This window comes from Mobula hypostoma, chromosome 12 (assembly GCF_963921235.1).
Source record: "Mobula hypostoma chromosome 12, sMobHyp1.1, whole genome shotgun sequence".
Classification (NCBI taxonomy): domain Eukaryota; kingdom Metazoa; phylum Chordata; class Chondrichthyes; order Myliobatiformes; family Myliobatidae; genus Mobula; species Mobula hypostoma.
This window is the reverse complement of record NC_086108.1, coordinates 81,702,329-81,725,483: the sequence shown is the minus strand read 5'-3', so window position 1 is coordinate 81,725,483 and position 23,155 is coordinate 81,702,329. Positions and strand designations below refer to the sequence as shown.

Sequence of the window (23,155 nt, the reverse complement as noted above, 5' to 3'; positions counted from 1 at the left end):
ACAAGATGTCAAAGCCAACATAAGAGCCAAAGACAGGGCATATAATAGAGCAAAAATTAGTGGGAAGTTAGAGGATAGGGAAGATTTCAAAAGGCAACTAAAAAAAAGTCATAAAGAAGCAAAAAACAGAATAGGAAGGTAAGCTAGCCAATAATATTAAAGAGGATACAGAGTTTCTTCAGATATATAAAGTGTAAAAGAGAGGCAAGAGTAGATATCAGACTGAAAGGTCTGAAGGTAGTTAAGTCGCCTGGATCAGATAATCTGCACCCCAGGGTTCTGAAAGAGGTGGATGAAGAGATTGTGGTGACATGAGTAATGATCTTCCAAGAATCACTAAACTCTGGAATGGTTCCGGGGGACTGGAGATTTGCAAATGTCACTCTACTCTTCAAGAAGGGAGAGAGGCAGAAGAAAGCAAATTATAGGCCAGTTAGCCTAATCTCAGTGGTTGGGAAGATGTTGTGTCAATTACTAAGAATGAGATTTCGGGGTGCCTGGAAGCACATGATAAAATGGGCCAAAGTCAGTATGGTTTCCTTAAGGAAAAATCTTGTTTCACAAATCTGTTGGAATTCTTTGAAGAAATAACGAGGAGGATAGGCAGAAGAGAATCAGTAGATCTTGTGTACCTGGATTTTCAGAAGGCCTTTGACAAGTTGCCACACTTGAAGCTCCTTAACAAGTTAAGAGCCCATGCTGTTACAAGAAAAATACTAGCAAAGACAGAACATTGGCTGATTGGCAGGAGGCAAAGAGTGGGAATAAAGGTAACCTTTTCTGGTTGGCTGCCCATGACCAGTAGTGTTCCACAGGGTTCTGTGTTGGGACCAATTCTTTTCACCTTATACATCAATGATTTGGATGATCCAAGTTTGAAGATGATATGAAAATTGGTGGAGTAGTTTGGAAGAAGCAGAGGGGCTACAGAAGGATTAAGACAGATTGGACAAATGGGCAAAGAAGTGGCAGATGGAATGTAGTGACGGGAATACAGTCATTTATTTTGAGAGAAGAAATTTTCAAGCAGATGTTGTCTACATGAACTTTAGCAAGGCATTTGACAAGACCCCATATGGGAAGTTGATCAAGAAGATTCAGTCACTTGGCATTGAAGAGGAGGTAGTAAACTGGATTAAACATTGGCTTTGTGTGAGAAGCCACAGAGTGGTAATAGATAGCTGCTTCTCTGACTGATTAGTGGAGTGCCACAAGAATTGGTGTTGTGTCCTTTATTGTTAGTTATTAATATCAACAATCTGAATGAAAAATGTGGTTAACTAGATCAACAAATTTCCAGATGACAGCAAGATTGGGGGTATGGTGATAGCCTTTCTCACTGCCTGTGGCTTGCAGAGGGATCTGGGTCAGCTGGGAAAATGGGCTGTAAAGTGGCAGATGGAATTTAATGCAGACAAGTGCGAGGTGTTGCACTTCAGTAGGACCAAACAGGGTAGGTCTTACACAGTGAATGGTAGGGCACTGAGGAGTGTGGTAGAACAAAAGGATCTGGGGATACAGGTGTATAATTTGTTGAAAGTGGTATCACAGGGAGATAGGGTCATAAAGAAAGCCTTTGGCACATTGGCCTTCATAAATCAAAAGTGGTGAATACAGGAGATAGGATGTTATGTTGAAGTTGTATAAGACATTGGTGAGGCCTAATATGGTATTGTGTGCAGCTTTGGTCAACCACCTACAGGAAAGATGCAAATAAATTGAAAGAACATAGAAAATTTACAAGGATGTTTCCAGGTCTAGAGGACCTGAGTTATAAGGGAAGATAGAATAGGTTAGGACTTTATTCCTTAGAACATTAAGACAGAGAAGAATTGATAGAGATATACAAAATTATGAGGGATATAGATAGAGTAAATGCAAGCAGGCTTTTTCTACTGAGGTTGGATTGGACTACAACTGGAGGTCATAGGTAAAAGATGAAAGGTGAAAAAAAGTTTAAGGGGAACATGAGGGGGATCTTCTTCACTCAAAGGGTCATGAAAATGTGGAATAAGCTGCCAGGACAAGTGTTGCATGCGAGCTCAATTTCAATGTTTGTGAGGTTTGGATAGGTACATGGATGGTAGGGTATGGAGGGCACTGGTCTCTGTGCAGGTCAACGGGAATACGAAGTTTAAATGGTTTCCCCATGGAATAGATGGACCCAAGGGCCGGATTCTGTGCTGTACCTTTCTATGACTCTAGATAACAGCATAGACTATTTTCTAAGTGGAGTGAAATTTCAAAAAACTGAGGTGCAAAGGGACTTAGGAGTCCTTGTGCAAGATTTCCTAAAGGTTAATTTGCAGTTTGAGTCAGTGTGAGGAAGGCAAATACAATGTTAGCATACATTTCAAGAAGACTAGAATATAAAAGCAAGGTTGTAATGTTGAGGCTTTACAAGGCACGGGTGAGGCCTCGCTTGGAGTATTGTGAGCAGTTTGAGGCTCCTTATCTAAGAAAAGATGCGTTGACATTGAAGAAGATACAAAGGAAGTTCACAAAGATGATTTTGGGTTAGAAAGGCTTATCACGAGGAGTGTTTGATAGCTCTGACCCTGTATTACTGGAATTCAGAAGAATGAGGGAGAATCTCATTGAAATTTATCGCATGTTAAAAGGCATTGACAGAGTGGATGTGAAGAGGATGTATCCTATGGTGGGGGAGTCTAAGACTGGAGCACACAGCCTCAGAATAGAGGGATGTCCATTTAGGAGATGAGGAGGAATTTCTTTAGCCAGAGAGTGGTGAAGCTATGGAATTTGTTGCCTCAGGTAGCTATGGAGGTCAAATCATTAGGTATATTTAAGGCAAAGGTTGATAGATTCTTGAGTGGGCAGAGCACAAAAGGACACAGGGAGAAGGCAGAAGACTGGGGTTGAAAGAGAACAGAATCAACCATGATGAAATGGTGGAATAGACTCGATGGGCAAAATGGCCTAATTCAGCTACTATATCTTATAGTCTAAATTTAAAAAAGCAGCTGATACATGAGAATGCAATCACTTCTAAGACCCTCCAAATCACACATTCTCCTAGCTGAGCCATTTAGTGCTCTTTCATTGTTATAGATCAAAATCTTGGGAGCTCACTCATCTTACCAATGAACTGATTCCATAAGCTATGGACTCACTTCCAAGGACTCTTCAACTCATATTCTCAATATAATTTATTTATTAGTTGTTTTCTTTGTACTTACAGTTTGCCTTTTGCACATTGGTTGTTAGTTTTTATGCGTAGTTTTGATTCTATTTAACGTCTTTGTTATGCTGTGAATGCCCGCAAGAAAATGAATCTCCAGTAGTATATGGTGATACACAGTATACCTACTTTGATAATAAAGTTACTTTGAACTTTGTAATACTACTGTTGGAGCATCCTCAAATACTTAGTGCAGCAGTTCAAGACATTGACTCATCAATCTTTCCTGTGGAGCAGGCAATAAAATTCAGCCGAGAGAAAATTAGAAGTGAAGCTTGCTTGTTATCTTCTGCATGAAGGCAACAGCTGCAAGATCCATGAAAATGGAACAAGTCAGCTTCCTCCAACATTCAAAAAAAACTTTAATCTTTTCGACTATCGACTGAAAGTGGAAGAAAGTGGTGTTCCATTGAATATCTTGCACATAATTAATTCAGCAAGCCAGGAAAAGTCTGAATTTCTCCAACACTGACTTCATACACCAATTTAAATAAATACAAGTTTGAGCTTTTTTTTTGTGTTCATTCTCCAACTTCCTGCTACTGAAAGGTAGAATACATATTTTCCATCCACCCAATGAGTACTTACTGGAAAGATAAAAATAGATGTTGACTACACAAGTTGCTGTCAAATAATATCATCACAACAGTACCAAGAGTTTAGGGTGTCTTTTACTGGCAAAATTCCAGAAAAGACTCATTCCAATTTTATATTATCATTCCTATATTTGTTGTGCAATTGATAATATGAATTAAACATTCTCTTGAGATTGCTTTCATCTATATCAAGCCGTGTAATTTGTTCACATTTGTATCAAGTAATTCAGAACCTTTTGAAAAGTGTTTAACTGCTAAACTATATGCTTAAAATGAATGAATAAAACCAAGGCCATGTGGTTGTAAATGACTGTCTATGAAAGATAATACAACTTCTTCACTATAGACAAAGACATGCAAATGGAAATTTAAAATAAATTACATTGTAGTTTGCTCCCCGCAACAGCATCATGAAGCAAAATCATTAAACAATCTGAGAATCTATTCTCCAATTTAGCTTGGACTCCTCTATGCCAATAAAACAGCTCTAATGTTAGTTTTCCTTGAACAGAACACGAGAGATTTCATCAATACATTATTGGCAAGAAATTACAATAAAATCATTTTACTAATAATGCAAATACTGTGCCTTTTAAATGAAATAGCCATTGCAGTGAGTTCATAAATATGGTTTTAATATACCAAAGTAAAATAACTATTGCCAAATAAATGGCAAAATTAAGAGTATCATTGTAAAGTCTGCACTGACTGGACTGCCAAATTATGCAGAAGCCCAATATGTTGAAATTTTATTGCTCAGACATGAAAAATATGTTTCCTCTTATGAATACCAAAACTAAAGACCATGAACATGTGACAATTCCATTAAATGTAAAAGGAATTTCATGACAAAAACTCATGAGGATATGTAAAACAATCATATTGAGCTATTAAAACTAATGGCACTGTTGGATTTAGGGGAACCTAGACAAGTATGATGAAAGCATACATTGATAGGGTTGGATAAAATGAGGTAGCATGTAGTTTGAATACAATGTTAACCCTGTAGCAAGCCAGTTGAGATGCAAGTCCTACATTTCTGCCATTTAAGAATTCCAGGAATCCATTAATGCACACGCAAATACATTTTGCAATATCAAGTGAGCTGAAATAAATGCAAGAAAATATATTTAGTAAGCAAAGACAAAATTAGGTTGAATTTGAATATGGTTGTGCAAGTCTTAATGGTTTTCAAATTTTGTAAGTCTCTGCTGAGCGGTTACAATAGAAAACACAGTGGATTCTGGTTAATTGGGCCATTGGTTAATCAAGGCAGCTGCTTGTTTGGGACAACTCTTAAAGAACAAAAACCAATTGAGAAAATAGTTGGATTCCCTTCATTTATTTGGGACACTATGCTGCTTAATTGGAATAGGAGACTGTTGCCAAACAGTATCTAACTAGCGTCAGCTGTGTGCACCTGTGCGGCCGTTAGATACTATAGCATTCTTAGAGCAAACAGTTTTTAATTAGTGTCAGTTGCATGCATTTATATTCAAAAAGCAGAGATTTTTGTCACTGATAGTTGGTAAGTAAACAACAGCAAGATAATTTAAAAACGTAAACACGAGGAATTCTGCAGATGCCAAAAATTCAAGCAACACGCATCAAAGTTGCTGGTGAACGCAGCAGGCCAGGCAGCATCTCTAGGAAGTGGTACAGTCGACGTTTCCGGCCGAGACCCTTCGTCAGGACTAACGCTACAAAGAAAGTGTCCCGAAGGTGTGGAAGGGTCTGGGATAGGGACACCAAATACCTCCTCATGGCAGAGAGGGTTGCCTTCAGAGCTTGACAGGAGAAGCGACGAGAGGCAGAGTCGATAAAATGTGAGTACCTGGGATCCTCAGAAGGTCCAAATTGAGAGGCTCGAAAATTAAGTCCTAAATCCAACTGGAGTAAGTTGGCGACGGAGGCACGTTCCAAGAAAGGATATATGGCTGTGATTGCGAGTCTGAGTCAAAATGTGGTCGAAAAGTTGAAGAGCCGAAGAAATTACAGATAGGGAGCAGTGAGAGATTTCACTGAACTCCCGTCGAAGAGAAGATTTAAACTTCTTCAGTGTAGGCATCACGGAAGGGGCTTCGCAGTAGTGAATTTAAAAACATAAACACGAGGAATTCTGCAGATGCTGAAAATTCAAGCAACACACATCAAAGTTGCTGGTGAACGCAGCAGGCCAGGCAGCATCTCTAGGAAGAGGTACAGTCGACGTTTCAGACCGAGACTCTTCGTCAGGACTAACGACAGTAACTCTTCCTAGAGATGCTGCCTGGCCTGCTGCATTCACCAGCAACTTTGATGTATGTTGCAAGAGCAAGATAATGTTCAACTGTTTTGCTCACTGCGGTTTCAAGCATTTAGGGTTGGAGATGCCAGAAATGGCTGGAGTGAAAATGAAATTATTTCACTACTTCAAGTTAGGAACTACAAGGAATTTGAAGGTATCAACAATCACTTTAAATATTACAATGAAAATTTGGAGAATGCAATTATCGAAAGCACTGTATGAAGGCAGTCCATTATTTGCACTAATTTTGTTCATTTACAGTCGATCAAAAGAACATGGTAGCGTAGAATAAATTCCTCCATGGATAACTATTAGGAGTTAATATGCAGCTTTATAGTACTGTAGTACTTTTAATAGAGTTTTACTTTGTTCTGCATTTTATTCAAGTACATATTGTGTTACTCAGTTAAAAGATAGTGTCTTTTTTTAATACCTGTACCTTTTAAGTATTTCAGCTAATTGGGGCAGCTGCTAATTGGGCCAAAATGTACTGTCCTGATGTGTTGCAATCAACTGGAATGCACTGTACTTAAAACTATTTTAGAAATGATTTGGTTTAAAAACACCACATTCCCAGTTTGTAGCACTCAATTCAGGTTGTAAAAATCCCCATTAATTTCAGGGAGCTTCGATAAAACATCTTCATTGAAACACTGGGTTGCCAAAGCTGGCTGGATGCATTCCCAGTGTTTTGATCGGGTGACATGCATTGCATGATCATTTTTAACAGCTGAAGAGCCTAGCTACCCGAACCAGATGAAATGGGTTTGGGTCAGGTGTCAAAACAATTTTAAGTCCTTAGGCCAATCTTAATAATAACTGCACTAATGTGCAGTTGAGTAGAAGGTGATACTACTGATTGCCCACAAATAGCAGGAAAAGTACAGATTACACCGACAACTATTTGTCCTATTGAATTTTTTTTAAATTAGATGTTGGAAAGCTGAAATAGAAAAAGAAACTACTCAAAACATTCCATAAATCAAGCAGCATCCAGCTTTACTCTATCAGATACAGTTACCAGAAAAAGTTTGTGAACCATTTGCAACAATTACCTGGTTTTCTGCATTAATTACTCGTGAAAAGTGGTCTGGTCTTCATCTAAGTAACAATAATAGACAAACACAATCTGCTTAAACTAATAAACAATTGTACTGCTTGTCAAGACTGAGTACACCATTCAAACAATCACAATCCAGGTTCAAAAAGTATGTGAACCTCTGGGGTAATGCCTTCCACAAAAGCTATTTGGAGTCACATGTTCCAATCAATGAGATGAGATTGGAGGTGTGGGTTGTGGAGGTGCCGTGCCCTATAAACAACACACACAAAGTCCGGTTACTGACAGAACCTGCTCTTCTCAAGAGAGATCAGTTTATGTGCACCGTGCCTCAATTAAAGTAACTTTCAGAGGACCTCAGAGGAAGAATTGTAGAGATGCACGAAGCTGGAAAAGGCTGCAAAAGCATTTCTAAAGACCCGAGTGTTCATTAGTCCTCAGTTGTCTACAAGTGGAGAAAATTCAGTACTGTTGCCACTCTCCCTAGGAGTGGGCATCCTGCCAAGATCACACCAAGAGCACAATGTGCAATGCTGAACGAAGTGAAAAACAACCCAAGGGAAACAGCAAAAGACCTGCAGAAATCTCTAGAACTTGCTAAAGTCTCTGTTCATGTGTCCACTACAAGAAAAACACTGAACAAGAATGGCATTCGTGAAAGGGCACTATTGCTCTCCAAAAAAACATTGTTGCATGTCTCAAGTTTGCAAACGACCACCTGGATGTTCCACAACACCTCTGGGACAATATTCTGTGGACAGATGAAACAAAAGTTGAACTTTCTGGCAGAAATGCACCTTGGTATGTTTGGAGGAAAAAGGCACACCAACACCTCATCCCAACTGTAAAGCTTGGTGGAAGGCACATGATGGTTTGGGGCTGCTTTGCTGGACAGCTTACAATTGTTGAGGGAACAATGCATTCAAAATTCTATCAAGAAACTTTACAGGAGAATGTCAGGAGAGCGGTCCGTCACCTGAAGCTTAATAGAAGTTGAATGATGCAACAAGCCAATGATCTGAAACATAAGAGTAAATCAACAACAGTAGTTTAAAAAGAAGAAAATTTGTGTTTTGGAATGGCCAAATCAGAGTCCAGACTTTAACCCCAATTGAGATGTTGTGGCACGACCTGAAGAGAGCTGGTCATGCAAGGAATCCAAGAAATACTGATAAACTGAAACAGTTTTGTATCAAGGAATGGTCTAAGTTTCCTCCTCACCGCTGTGCAAGTCTGATCAGCAGCTACAGAAAATGTTTGCTGGAGGTCACTGCTGCTAAAGGAGGTTCCACCAGTTATTAAATACAAGGCCTTACATACTTTTTCCAGCCTAATCTGTGAATGATTAAACAATATGTTCAATAAAGACATGAAAAGTACAATTGCAAACATGAGGAATTCTGCAGATGCTGGAAATTCAAGCAACATACATCAAAGTTGCTGGTGAACGCAGCAGGCCAGGTAGCATCTCTAGGAAGAGGTACAGTCGACGTTTCAGGCTGAGACCCTTCATTAGGACGAAGGGTCTCGGCCTGAAACGTCACTGTTCCTCTTCCCAGAGATGCTGCCTGGCCTGCTGCATTCACCAGCAACTTTGAACAGTATAATTGTTTGTGTTAGTTTAGGCAGATTATGTTTGTCTACTATTGTGACTTAGATGAAGATCAGACCACATTTTATGAGTAATTAATGCAAAAAACCAGGTCATTGCTAAGGGTTCACAAACTTTTTCTTACAACTGTATATACCCTGCATCTTATCTATGCCTTCCCCAACCAAAACTAATGCTTCTCTGCTACTGAAACTAATTTGTTTTCTTTTCTCCTGGTACTGATCAACTGTCTTTAATTAGAATCGTTATCTATTCCCCTTTCCACAGTTGTAGGCTGACCTGCTGAATGTGTACAGCATTTTTACTAAAGAGCATGTCTACATGACCTGAGCTCAACTACATACACATTCAATCTCATATACGATCATTAGGCTGAGGTTGAAATCAAATTAGCCAGGGACAGATCAGGTATTATTTTTGTGTGCCTAAACCAGGGGTTCCCAACCATTTTATGCATGGACCAATAGTATTAAGAAAGGGGTGTCTGGACCCTAGGTTGGGAATCCCTGCTCTAAACACTGGTCCTTGGTGCTCCAGCAGTAATGAAATGCCTTAAGTAAATTTCAGTTCGCCAACCTTTTGCACATATATTTGTGGAGCTTGTATAATAAACTTATTCTAATAAATTTTAGATCTCAGATTTCCTTCTTCCACAATATTACAGGATTCTGGATAGAATACCCTCTAATTGCTTTGTTAAGCCCAAGGTACACATGGATATTAATATATGGTGCAACTCAATTCACCTAGCAACCCTGTAATAAATGTCTTGCTTTTTATTTAAATTTGATCATTTTAAATCCCTTTAAGTGTGTCAACTTAGCTCATTCAGATGGGGTTGGATAAACCCAATAGGTTTCAAGGTACAAGGCCCAGTTTTGTTGTAGTATTATGGAATGGAGCTTTAATTGGATATAAAATTGGGTCTCAGCCCAAGCTTGACCCAAGTGCAGCAGTTATGGCTCTCATCCTGGCAAATATCTTACCATGAAGTGTGTATAAGAACTTGAGTGTGCTCTTCACATGCAGTGAAACTGGGTGGTTGCCTTGAATGAAATGGAGTGTTCAAGATAACCACCCACTGCTGTCTTGAACACCCCATTTAGTTCAAGACAATTGCCCAATGGTTGGAGGAACCCAAAGTCTTTTTACGGAAGATACATCCAACCTAGCTGAGCCTGACCAAGGGTCAGGTCCTATCAGGCTCGGGTTGAGTATATCCAGACACTGGAAGTGCCCTCATACTAGTCTCAGCAACAGCATGGAGATCATTCCCTCTTGACTTCTAAAATAGCAAAGTCAGTGGCAATTAGTTTCAGATACATATACAATTATTTTTAAAAGAATCAGTCATAAAGTCAGCTCCTATTTTAATCACCAAGGTTCACCAGTTTTGGGCCCCTCATCTTAGAAAAGATGTGCTGACATTGGAGAGGGTCCAGAGGAGTTTCACAAGATGATTCCAGGAATGAAAGGGTTATCATATGAGGAAAATTTGATGGCTCTGGGTCTGTACTTGCTGGATTTCAGAAGGATGAGGGGGGATCTCATTGAAAGCTTTTGAATGCTGAAAGGCCTAGACAGAGTAAATATGAAAAGAATGTTTCCCATGGTGGGAGTGTCTAGGACAAGAGGGCACAGCCTCAGGGTAGAGCAGTGCCCTTTCAAAGCAGATGTGGAGAAATTTCTTTAGCCAAAGGGGGGTGAATTTGTGGAATCTGTTGCCACATGCAGCTGTGTAGGCCAGGTTGTTGGATGTATTTAAGGCAGAGATTGACAGGTTCTTGATTGGACATGGCAAAGGTTATGGGGAGAGGCCAGGAACTGGGGTTGAGGAGGAGATAAAAGAAAAGGATCAGCTATGATTGAATGGTGGAGCAGACTCAATGGGCCAAATGGCCTAATTCTGCTCCTATGTTTTCTGGTCTTTATGGTCTAAACTCTGAAGTAAAGCAAAAACCATCGAGTCCCCATGTTTAGTTCTTGTTTTGCTTTAAAATATTTAAGCACAGTTGATCAGATATTAATATCAGCCACAGTGAATACCTTTATTGAACCCTCTTCTTCAGTTGGCTTCTAATTATTTCAGGATTATGGGAAGTAGTGAGAAATGAATGTCTTTTTTAAAAAACACTAGATGGTACAGATACTGTATCACTGTGTATAATGAAAATGTTTATGCTAAATTTTGCACAGAATAGAAACCATATGTGGAACATTCTTTGTTATTTGTGAAACCATTTTAAAAACATATTGAGATATTTCTTTAAAACCAGTATGTACACTGCAACATCACTTGTTCTGCAATTACTCATTAAATCTACAAAGCAGTTTTTATTTTCCATTTTTCAGAACGTTATGTAAAAAGCTGTGAAGCCTTCCATTAATAGTATATTTCATTGATAAAGTAATATTTCAAAACTGAACAGACATCAGCTGTAGTATTTCTTCCAAAGGAGTTCCTACTCCCTCAACCATACAGTTTGTCATGAAGTAAAAAGCATCTAAAACCTACAATATGCCTTCCCTATAAATGCTTAATAGCACTGTCAGTTCAATAGTAGCTCCATGTTTCTCAGCCACAAGCAATGCATTCTTGAAGAATGAACTATAATGTTATAAAGACAGTGGCTCAACTGGTAGAGATGCTGCCTCACATCTCCAGTAATCCTGAACTCCGATGCTGTCTCATTAGCATTTTCTCCACAATTCTCACCTGAGTGCTCTGTTTCCTCTCACACCCCAAAGATGCACGGATTGATAGATTAGTTAGCCACCGTAAATAGTCCATTATTGTTGAATCTGGGGACAGTTGATGGAACGAGAGGAGAGTAAAATGGGTTTTGTCTAATTGGGTGCTTGATTGTCAGCATAGATTTAGTGAGCTGAAGAGCCTGTTATACAGCTATTATAGTACTAAACTTGTCATGATCAACTAAGTTCAGACATCTCCCTCCCCTTTCTTGATTTGTCTCCATCTCTGGAGGCAAACTGTCAATTGACATTTTTTATAAATCTACGGATTCTCATGACTAGACTATACCTCTTCCCATCCTGTCTCCTGTAAAAATGAGATGACCTTTTCTCACAAACAAGAGAAAGTCTGGAGGTGCTGGATATCCAATCAACGTACACAAAATTGCTGGAGGAACTCAGCAAGCCAGGCAGCATCTATGGAAAAGGGTACAGTCCATGTTTCAGGCCAAAACCCTTCAGCAGGACAGTTCCTTCATCTTTGCCACATCGTTCCCAGGATGCAACTTTCCTTTCCAGGACATCAGAGATGACCTTTTTCAAAGAATGGGGCTTCCCTTTCTCCACCATTGATGCAGCCCTCACCAGCATCTCCTCCATTCCCATACATCTGCACTCAACCCATCAACCTGCTGCCTTGACAGTGATAGAGTTTGTCCTTACCTACCACCCAATGAGCCTCTGCATGTAACACATAACTCTCCACAACTTCCACCATCTCAAAAGGGATCCTACCACTAAACATATCTTTACCTCCTCCCCCACCTCTGCTTTCCCCAGTGATCACTATCTTCGTGATTCCCCTGTTTAATCCTCCCTCCCGGCACTTATCCCTGCCAAACATTTTAATTCCCATTGCAAAGTGTAGATCCTTGCCGTCCTCTTGTACCACAATTGAGGACACCCTCAGGGTGGAGGAAGAACACCTTGTATTCCATCTGGGTAGCCTTCAAATTTGTAGCATGAATATCAATTTCTCCATCCAGTAAAAATAAATCCCCCCCCCCTCTCTTCTTCTATGCCCCACTCTGACATCTGACCTCTTCTCATCTGCCCTGGATTCCTCCTCCATCCCTTTCTCCAATGGTCCACTCTCCTCTATCAGATTCCTTCCTCTGCAGCCCTTTACCCTTCCTAACTGCCTGGTTTCACCTATCCTCCTCTAGCTAACCTCCTTCCTCTCCTTCACCTTTTTATTCTGCTATCTTTCCCCTTCTGTTCCAGTCCTGAGGAAGGGTATCGACCCAAAACGTGGACAGTTTATTCATTCTATATAATTGACTTGCTGAGTTTCTCCAGCATTTTGTGTGTGTTGCGTAGGATTTCCAGCCTCTGCAGACTTTCTCATATAATGTATATGCATTGTGCTTATCTGCATACCTATAACAAGGTTTTGCCTGGAATGGAGACTTCCTTTTAAAAAACTGATTGCTGAAACTGTTGCACTGAATAACAACTTTGGAAATTGCATATTAATGATAATTAGTAAAATTAACTAACCAAAATTATCTGGCTGACCTTGGGGAATAAAAGGAGGAAACAGATTCTAAGATCGTACGTAGAAACAGGACAAAAGCACAGAACTACTGCTGAATGAACAGTTCCAAAAACTGGAATTTGTGGAAATTGGTAACAAGTTCAGACAAATCTTGAGATTAAGGCCAAAATTTTGTGGAGAAACATCCAGAGTTACTCCTGTCACCTGTGTAAATGACTCGGTGACATTGCTCAAGAAAATATTTCAAAACAGTCTCGAGACAAAATCATGTGGTTGCAATTCCCCGGCACAAATGCAGAGATCCATCCAAATAACCTGCATCAGCTTGAACCAGGTACAGGATGGAAAATCCCTTTTTGAATGCAAGGGACAAAATAGTTCCAATCAAAATATAATTGTCAAGCATTATTTTGTTTTGCTTTCTTTTATTTAATTTGAAATCAAATTAAAATCTTTTGTGCACTTTCACCATGCTTAGATCATTCCTGAATGCCAGAAACAATCTATTCCATTGTGACTTAGCTATGGCTCAAGGCCAATTCAAAGTTTTTTTTAAAAGCAATGCTGACAGAGAACTGCTGTCAATGCTGGAAATGCTCCCTCCAATTGACAAGAGTGATACTTTAAGGCCCTGCTCTAACTCCAGATCTCACCTTTGAGGAATGAGGAATTGGAATTAGCATCCTGCAAGCGTAAGTAGATGCTGGAGAAAAATAACCTCATACTAAGTGTCTAAGTTAATGGCAGGTACTGGTGGCTGGCATAATAGGCCCTGATACAGGATTTCAACCTAAAAGATTGATGATTCCTTCCCCTCCCCAAATGCTGCTTGACTTGCTGCCCTTCTCCAGCAGATTGTTTCTTGCTCCAGATTCCAGCATCTGGAGTTTGATGAATTTCTGTTGTCCTTTGGCTTAGATCAGAATGCAAGTTGCTCAGTTTATAAAATGTCGAATTTAACAGGAACTGCTGATAGAAGGTAGTTCAGGAATACATGGCAGAAATCAAACCCACAGATGTTACGGAGTTTCAGTGGCATTCCTGCAGTACTCTGAGGTGAGTGGTACACTGGGGAAGTCAGCAGTCTGGGTGATGTAAAATAAACTACACATTACTCAGTGTTAGAAGGCAAAAGTAAATAGATTTCAGTAGTCTAAACACAAGAATTGGAAGGTAGGTTTAGTACCCCTTAGCTGCAATTCCAAAATCATAATTTTTTTTGGTGCTGACATGACGTCACAAATGGAAAATTTCAGAAGACTCTTGGGAAGGTTCCCAGGCAATGCGCAGATCTCTGTGCACCGCAGACAGTTCTGAGAAGTGACCTCACATGTGTAATGAACAGAAGTTAATGAAAAACAGAAAAACCTTGCACGAAGCAAAGAAAAATGAAGATGTCAATTGTGTATCATCAGCGGAGTGAACATATGCCTCTTAACGGTATGCTGATCATGAAACAAGCTAAAATCTATTCCAACGAACTGAAAATTAAAGGTAATTGTGAATATTCGGCAGGCTGGTTGCAGAAATTTAAGAGAAGGTATGGCATCAAATTTTTAAAGCATCCGCTGATCACGACAATCTAGCACCAGAACAGGACTACGATACCGATTGTTTTTATACCTTACATAAAACCTAGAAAAAAGTCAAATATAGAGTACTGCAACCCTTTAATCAAAACACAGCATTGTAGGTGGAGACTGAAAGCCTGCCGTTGTTTGTTGGTGTTCAACAGCTGATTTTGGTATTCTCCCGATGCTGCTGTGCTGCTTCTATTACTGGTAGCACATATATTTTTATTATATTAATAATACTGTATGTAATAATTTGCATATGTGTGATGAACAAATGTAAGGCAAAGACTGCTTATGGGTAGCACATAAATTCAGAGTCGGAAATGATGGCAATCCAAGCTATCTCATTACATATTCCAAAACCCAAATTATTTCCAGCCCCAAGCAGCTTGGATAAGGGGTATTCAACCTATACTGCGTTCCATAAACTAATTCAAAATCTACAGATAATAACTCTGTTGCTCTCTACAACAGTTATAGTAACACACTGCTCTAAAGTATCTGCTTAGATTCTGCTCGGGTTTTAGGAAATGTTTCAAGAATAATTCTCTGCTCAGTAGCAAGTGACAAATTAACAGAATCTCTTTTCCATGTCACTACTCTGCCAATCAAGTAAAATTTAGGCTGCTGAGTTTCTTTCACCAAACATCATGCCCTTTATTTTCAAAACTTATAATGAAGAAAATACATGAATCTCATGTTTCATTGAATGAGGCGTGTTGTAAAATTGTGAAAAACATAGCCAAATGTGATTAACAAAAAATATGAAACAGTACAACATTATGAAGATCAGACATTTACTGTGTAGGAAAAGCTAACCACAGATTTTCAAGGAGCAACACTTTACCTGAGCTCAATGCTAGCACTCCTCCCTCAAAGTCAGAAAATTTTGATTTCAAGATCCCAACCAGAGAATTGAGCATAAAATCTAACACTCCAGTGCTGGACTAAGGGAATGCTGCTGCAACAAAGATATCATTTTTATCAAGGCTCTGCTCTCAAGTGTACTTAAAAGGACAGAGCTCCAGATGTTTTCAGTGCTCTGAACAACCTTCATTTCTCAATCAAATACTATTTAAAACTATCTTGTTTTCATAGTTTGTGGGAGTTTATTGCACTGATTAGCCACTACACTTACAACAATATTCTGGTTGTAAAATGTGATACAATATCCTAATTCCCTTTATTATTTTAACACTTTATGGATAGCCTTTATCTTCTTCCAAAACATTCTTTCAAGATCAAAGATAACTTCAGTTCTTGTGAACTGCAGATTCTTCTATGGGTGAGAGAGAAGATCATAAGACCATAATATCTAGGAGCAGAATTAGACCATTTGCCCCATCAAGTGCTCTGCCATTTCATCATGGCTGATCCAATTTTCCCTCTCAGCCCCGATCTCCTGCCTTCTCTCCGTATCCCTTCATGCCCTGACCAATCAAGAATCTATCAATCTCTGCCTCAAATACACCCAATAATTTGGTCTACACAGCCACCTGTAGCAACGAATTCCACAGATTCACTACTCTGCATTTTAGACTCTCTATCCTGGGTCTGTATCCTCTGGTCTTAAGACTTCCCCAACATCCTCTCCACATCCACTCTATCAAGTCCTTTCAACATTCAAAAGGTTTCAATGAGATCCCCCCTCATTCTTCTGAATTCCAGTGAGTACAGGCCCAGAGCCATCGAATGTTCATTATATGACAAGCCTTTCAACTCTATAATGATTTCTGTGAACCTCCTCTGAACCCTCTCCATTTTCAGCACATCCCTTCTTACAAGAGGGGCCCAAAATTGCTCAGAGTACTCCAAGTGAGGCCTAAGCAGTGCTTTATAAAGCCTCAACATTACATCCTTGCTTTTACATTCTATTCGTTTTGAAATGAATACTAACATTGCATTTGCATACCTCACTACTGACCCAACCTGCAAGTCCTTTTATACCTCAGATTTTTGAATTTGCTCTCCATTTAGAAAATAGTCTGCTCTTTTATTTCTTCTACCAAAGTGCATGACCATATACTACCCGACATTGTATTTCATCTGCCACTTCCCATCTATCTAAGCCTCTCCACTCATTTTCATATTGTCTGCAAACTTTGCAGCAAAGCTATCAATTCTGTCACTGATATTTACATATTACGAAAAGAAGTGGTCCCAACACAGACCCCTGTGGAACACCACTAGTCTTCAGCAGCTGACCAGAAAAGGCTCCCTGTATTCCCACCCTTTGCCTCCTGCCAATTAGCCACTGCTTTATCCATACTGGTATCTTTCCTGTAATAGCATGGCTCTAAACTTGTTAAGCAGCATCATGTGGCACCTTATCAAGAGTCTTCTGAAATTCCAGGTACAGAAATCCACTGATTCTCCTTTGTCTATCCTGCTTGCTAGTTCTTCAGAAATTCCAACAGATTTGTCAGGTAAGATTTCTCTGAGGAAACCATGCTGACTACAGCCTAGTTTATCATGTTCCAGGCCTATAATTTCCTTTCTCTGCTTCTCTCCCTCCTTTTAGAGTGGAGTGACATTTGCAATTTTCCAGCCTCCAGAACCATGCCAGAATAAACTGATTCTTAAAAGATCATTAGGAATGCTTCCACAATCTCTTCAACCACCTCCTTCAGCAACCTGGGGTGTATACAAACTGGACCAGGTGACTTATCTACCTTCGGACCTTCCAGTTTCCCAAGAATCTTCTCCCTAGTAATGGCACTGTGACACTCTCAAACTTCCAGCATACTGCTCATGTCCTCCACAGTGAAGTCTGATGCAAAATACTTATTCAGTTCATCTGCCATTTCCTTGTCCTCCATTTGTACCTCTCCAGCATCAATTTTCAGCAGTCTGACATCCACTCTCACTACTCATTTCTACTTTATGTATTTCATTAAACTTTTGGTATCCTGGTTGGGTTGGGTTGAGTTGAGTTGTTCTCCGATCTTGGAAATCCATTTGCAAATGTTTCATCACCAGACAAGGAGAAATTATTAGCAGTGCTGTTCACTTGTGGTGTGTCCTCTGAATGCTTTGCTTTTAGTTACTTATCAATCAGTTGGTTGGTTGTCATTATGGAAAGTCAATTGTGATGTGGGGGGGCTCTCATTGCTGATTGGTTGCATGGTGAACTCTGTGTAATGTCTGGAGTTTTGCGCACATTGGCTTCAAGGTCTACATGTATGTTGACAAAATTGATATCCTCTTTAATATTATTGGCTAGCTTACCTCTGTATTCCATCTTTTCTTTTCTTAATGATATTTAGTTGTCTTCTGTTAGTTTTTAAAAGCTTCCCAATCCACTAACTTCCCACTAGTTTTTGCTCTATTATACTCATCTGCTTTGATGCTGACTTTGACTTCTCTTGTCAGCCACAGTTGTGTCATCTTCCCTTTAGAATACTTCTTCCTCTTTGGGATGTATATATCCTGCATCTTCCAAATTGCTTCCAGAAATTCCAGCCACCACTGCTCTGCTGGCATCGCTGTCAAGTATTCTTTTCCAGTCAATTGTGGCCAGTTCCTCCATCATGCCTCTAATTCCCCTTACTCCACTGTAATACTGATACATCTGACTTTAGCTTCTACTTCTCAAATTGCAGAGTGAATTCTATTTTACTATGATCACTTTCCCCAAGGGTTCCTCTACCTTACGCTCTCTAATCAAGATGCAGAACTGTGTGGGCAAGTGATTTCTGAGCTGACACGGGGCCTCTATGTACTTCTAATGCATGGGCTTATGGTTCTCAATACCATCCACTTCTCCTTCTCCACTATGAGGGGTCATGGGTAAGAGATTCCCAAGAAGAAACCAGTTCTTCCAATGGAGACTTTGAACATATCCTTAACCCATGCATGAATATTTTCCTCTCTTCACCTTGTAAATTCTTTGGTGACAGTGCTCAGAAAAGAATGCTTGCCTCAGGAGTGTGGTTCAAGGTATGAAATTGTCCTAATCTTCCCAGTGGTAGACAACTGCATGCAACTACGGCCTCAATGTTGGGGATGCTGCATGAACAGTAATATTGGTTTGTCCATGTTTATGGTAAAATTTAGAATCATACTGTACTTTGGTTCGTACTTTTAAACCCTAGTTTAACTCATGAAATCAAAGAAATTGTTTGCAGCTGTAAAATGTAAAATGGTGGTTTTATAAGGGGACAAATGACCCTCAGGTGGGAGTTCTAATCCCAATTTAGTTAATTAAATAAATAATGGAAAAGTCCGTGTTGATGATTATAAAACCACCAGACTTTGTGCAAACCCTCATAACATCCTTAAATGAAAGAAATCTGTTCTTTTCATCAGGTCTGGTCTGAGTGCAACTCCAGATCTAGAGCACATCTGGCTTAATTATCCTTCATACAACTTCATGAGCCTCCATCACTAATATGACTTTCATATAGTTTCCAGACTTCTGGAAGTGTTGTTCAAAACTACTTATTACCCTTCCGGTAGATTTGTATCCCTGTTACTACATTCTCATCTCACCTCAAATACAGGGAACATTTCATGAGACATTGCTAGCCTGGTGACACCAATGCAGTTACACACCAGCATAAGCCAACGTCACATACAAGAAAATAAAAATCTGCAAGCATTCAACAAAAGAAACTGGGTGTAACAAGGTCTCCCCACTCCCCTGCATTTGATGCCTCTATTCACAAAGAGTAGGTCTCAACAGAGATGTTTAAATCTTGAATGGTAGGACTTTTAGTAGATATTTCTCCCTGATGTTTACGAAGGAAAAAAATCATGGTTGCTCAAGACATTCGTATTACCTGTCAGGAGATATTCGCAGCCTTACAGCACATTAAGGCTACAAAAATCCCCAGGGTTTCAATGAGTGTGGGAGTTGATGGGAAACAAGAGAGGAAACTGGGGGTATTTGCGTCAATCATTAGCCACTGAAGTTCCCAAAGACTGGAAAGTAGCTACTGGGTTCCGTTGTTTAAGAAGGGTAACAAGGACAAGCCAGGAAAATGGAAGCCAGTCAGCCTGACATCCATGGTAGGGAGGTTACCGGAAGGAATTCTGAGAGACAAGATCTACCAGCATTTGGATAGACAGAATCAGAATCAGTTTTATTATCATCTGCATGTGATGTGAAATTTGTTAACTTAGCAGCAGTTCAATGCAATACATAATCTAGCAGAGAGAAAAAAATAATAAATCATAATAAGTAAATCAATTATGTATATTGAATAGATTTTTAAAAACATGCAAAAACAGAGATACTATATTTTTTTTTAAAAAGTGAGGTAGTGTCCAAAGCTTCAATGTCCATTTAGGAATCCGATGGCAGAGGGGAAGAAGCTGTTCCTGAACCACTGAGTGTGTGCCTTCAGGCTTCTATACCTCCTACCTGATAGTAACAATGAGAAAAGGGCATGCCCTGGCTACTAGAGGTCCTTAATAATGGACGCTGCCTTTGAGACACCGCTCCCTAAAGATGTCCTGGGTACTTTGCAGGCTAGTACCCAAGATGGAGCTGACTAGATTTACAACCTTCTGCAGCTTCTTTCAGTCCTGTGCAGTAGCCCCTCGATACCAGACAGTGATGCAGCCTGTCAGAATGCTCTCCACAGTACAACTATAGAAGTTTTTGAGTGTATTTGTTGACAAGCCAAATCTCTTCAAACTCCTAATAAAGTATAGCCGCTGTCTTGCCTTCTTTATAAACTACATCATGTCAGCATGGTATTGTGTGAAAATTCATGCTCAATGAACCTTTCAGTATTTTTGAAGAAATAACCAAACTTGCAGCTGAGGGCAGGGCAGTAGATGATGGGGTCTATTTGGACTTCAGCAAGGCCTTTGCCAAGACCCTATATGGTAGGCTGATCTGTAAGGTTAGGTCTCATGGAATTCAGGGACAACTAGTTAGGTGAATTCAAACTGGCTCTGAGAAAGGAGCCAGAGGGTGCTGGTTGAAGTTTGCTTCTCAGAATGGAGGCCAGTGATGAGTGATATACCGCAGGGGTCAGTGCTGGGACCCTTGTTATTCCTTACCTACACAAATTATTTGTATGCAAATACACAAAGTTTGATCAGCAAGTTTGCAGATGACACAAGATTAGGAAGCGTTATTGATAACTTTAAAAAGTTATTCCAGATTACAGGGGATCTTGATCAGTTAGGAAATTGAGCTAAGTCAAGGAAAGGGGCCAAGGAGTGGCAAATGAATTTTAGTATAGATAAGTGTAAGGTGATGCATGTTGGAAAGTCAAACCAGTATATGACATACTATGAATGGTAGGGCACTAGGAAGTGTAATGGAACAGCAGGACTTAGGAATAGATGTGCGCAGTTCATTGAAATCAGGATCACAGATAGGGTGGTGAAAAAGACACTTAGCATACTGGCTTTCATCAGTCTAGGCACTGAACATAGGAGTTGGGACATAATGTTGCATCATTTAAGTAGTTAATGAAGCCCCACTTAGATTACTGTGACAAACGAGAAAATCTGCAAATGCTGGAGATCCAAGCAACACACAGAAAATGCTGGAGAAACTCAGCAGGCCAGGCAGCATCTGTGGGAAAAGAGTACAGCCGACATTTCAGGCTGAGACCCTTCAGGATGTGTACAGTTCTGGTCACCCCGCTACAGGAAAAGATGTTAAACTGGAAAGAGAGCAGAAAAGATATACAATGTTGCCAGAACTAGAGGGTGTGATTTATAGGGAAAGGTTGCCATACCAGGTCTTTATTCCTTGGAAAATAGGAGAGTGAGTGACAAAGTTATAGAAATGTTTAAAATTATGAGGTGAATGGTAAGTCTTTTCCCTGGAATGAGGAAGTACAAAATTAGGGACAAAAAATTTAAGGTGAGAAGGGAAAGATTTTAAAGTGATGAGTGTTAACCTTCTCACAAAGAGCATGGTGGGTATATGAAATAAGTGCCAGAACAAGCAGTTGAGGCAATTACCGAAGTATTATTTAAGAAGCACTTGGATAGGTATATGGCAGGGCAGAGCTTAGAGGGATATGTGACAAATACAGGAAAAAGGGACTAGCTAGGTGGTCATCAAGGCTGACATAGACTCGTTGGGCCAAAGTGCCTGTATCTGTACTGTGTTGTTGTATAACTGTCAAGAATATCCAAGACAAGAATAATAGACTGGAATATCACCTCCATAGAGTGGATGTGGAGAGGATGTTTCCTATGGTGGGACAGTCTAAAGCCAGAGGAAACAGCCTCAGAATAGAGGGACGTCCTTTTAGAATTGAAATGAGGAGAAATGTCTTTAGCTAGAGAGTGGTGAATCTGTGGAATTTTTTGCCATGGGCAACTGTGGAGGCCAAGTCTTTATGTACACAGTACTCAAGGCAGGGGAGGATAGATCCTTGACTGGCATGAAGGGATATGGGGAGAAGGCAGAAGATCAACGCTGTGAGGAAAATTGCACCAGCCACGATATAGGGCCAGCCATGATGTAGGGCAGAGTAGACTCGATGGGCCAAATGGCCTAATTCTGCTCCCATATCTTATGGTCTAATAAAGTACGTTTCCTACCGAAAGCAGAATTGGTGAACGTAAAATACAAAAGTTAACACATTGATTACAGGTTTTAATAATTAGAAGCATTATAAGTACATTTTCTGACTATAAATGCGGGCTTTTAAACTACACACACTTACGCTAATTAACCAACATATCACCACAGCGCAGAGAAAATCATCCTATGAGATAGTGTGGCGGTCTGAAACTAGTATTTCAATGAAACTGACAAGTATTTACTCTCAGTCGTCCACCGACAGTTTCGATCATTTCATCAGGAACGAACGGGTGAACGAGAAAATGAGAACTAACATGAAACCACATGTTTCCATGGCGCCTTAAAACCATCGAGTTCAAGTGCTGCAGTCTCATTAATGGGGATAAACACAGATCTTACCTCCACCTCTACCACCTCATCGTAAGCGGGTGGCGGATCAAACCCACTCCGACTGTAGTCTCCTCCACCTCCGTTTCCTCCTCCACCACCACCTCGGGAACCGGTCCCTCCACCACCACCCCCTCCTCCGCCACTGCCGCCCACCTGGCGGTCGCCGCTCTCCATAGGCTCGTAGCCCAGGCCAGGGCTCTCGTTAGTGAGCAGGGCCACCGCCTCGTTAATATCATTCTTGGCCATACGGAGCGCCTTGCGGATAGCGGCTGGCTCCGAGAAGCCCATGCACAGAAGCGTCGTCATGTGCTCTTCCTCCACGTCCATCCCGGCGGACACAGTCTGTCACTTCAGTCCTATTCTTCCATAGAGTCTGCACCAATACAGGTTCTCTGCCTCAGGGTGACGACTCACCAGGCGTCCGATTCCCACCTAAGTGTAGCGCGAACGAAGAATGGCTTAAACGTGTTGTTATTTCGGAATAACTAAAACAGTTATACAGAACCCGAAATACACGGCGCCATGTTGACAAAAGCAGCTTCCGGTTCCTACTTCACTAGGCGAAGCCGCTCCCAGTTAATCGGAAATGACATACTGCCTATCGCCTGGCCTGGGGTCACCATCTTTGTAAAGGAGCTGCTCTGAGCGCCATCTTTCTACAGGACCATTACTGCGCCATCT

General features: G+C 40.3%; 1 protein-coding gene across 5 annotated transcripts in view; it reads right to left on the bottom strand.

Moving 5' to 3' along the window:
* Positions 1–23,003, bottom strand: part of usp24 (ubiquitin specific peptidase 24) — a 262,902-nt gene extending 239,899 nt beyond the window's left edge. For 4 of the 5 annotated variants that reach the window (XM_063064478.1, XM_063064479.1, XM_063064481.1 and 1 more), the window contains exon 1: positions 22,484–23,003. In XM_063064478.1, coding sequence (XP_062920548.1) covers positions 22,484–22,801 — 318 coding nt within the window. In that variant the 5' untranslated portion in view covers positions 22,802–23,003. The remainder of the gene's footprint in view (positions 1–22,483) is intronic. The other variant, XM_063064482.1, reaches the window with a different exon arrangement.
* Between the last annotated feature and the right edge of the window lie 152 nt (positions 23,004–23,155).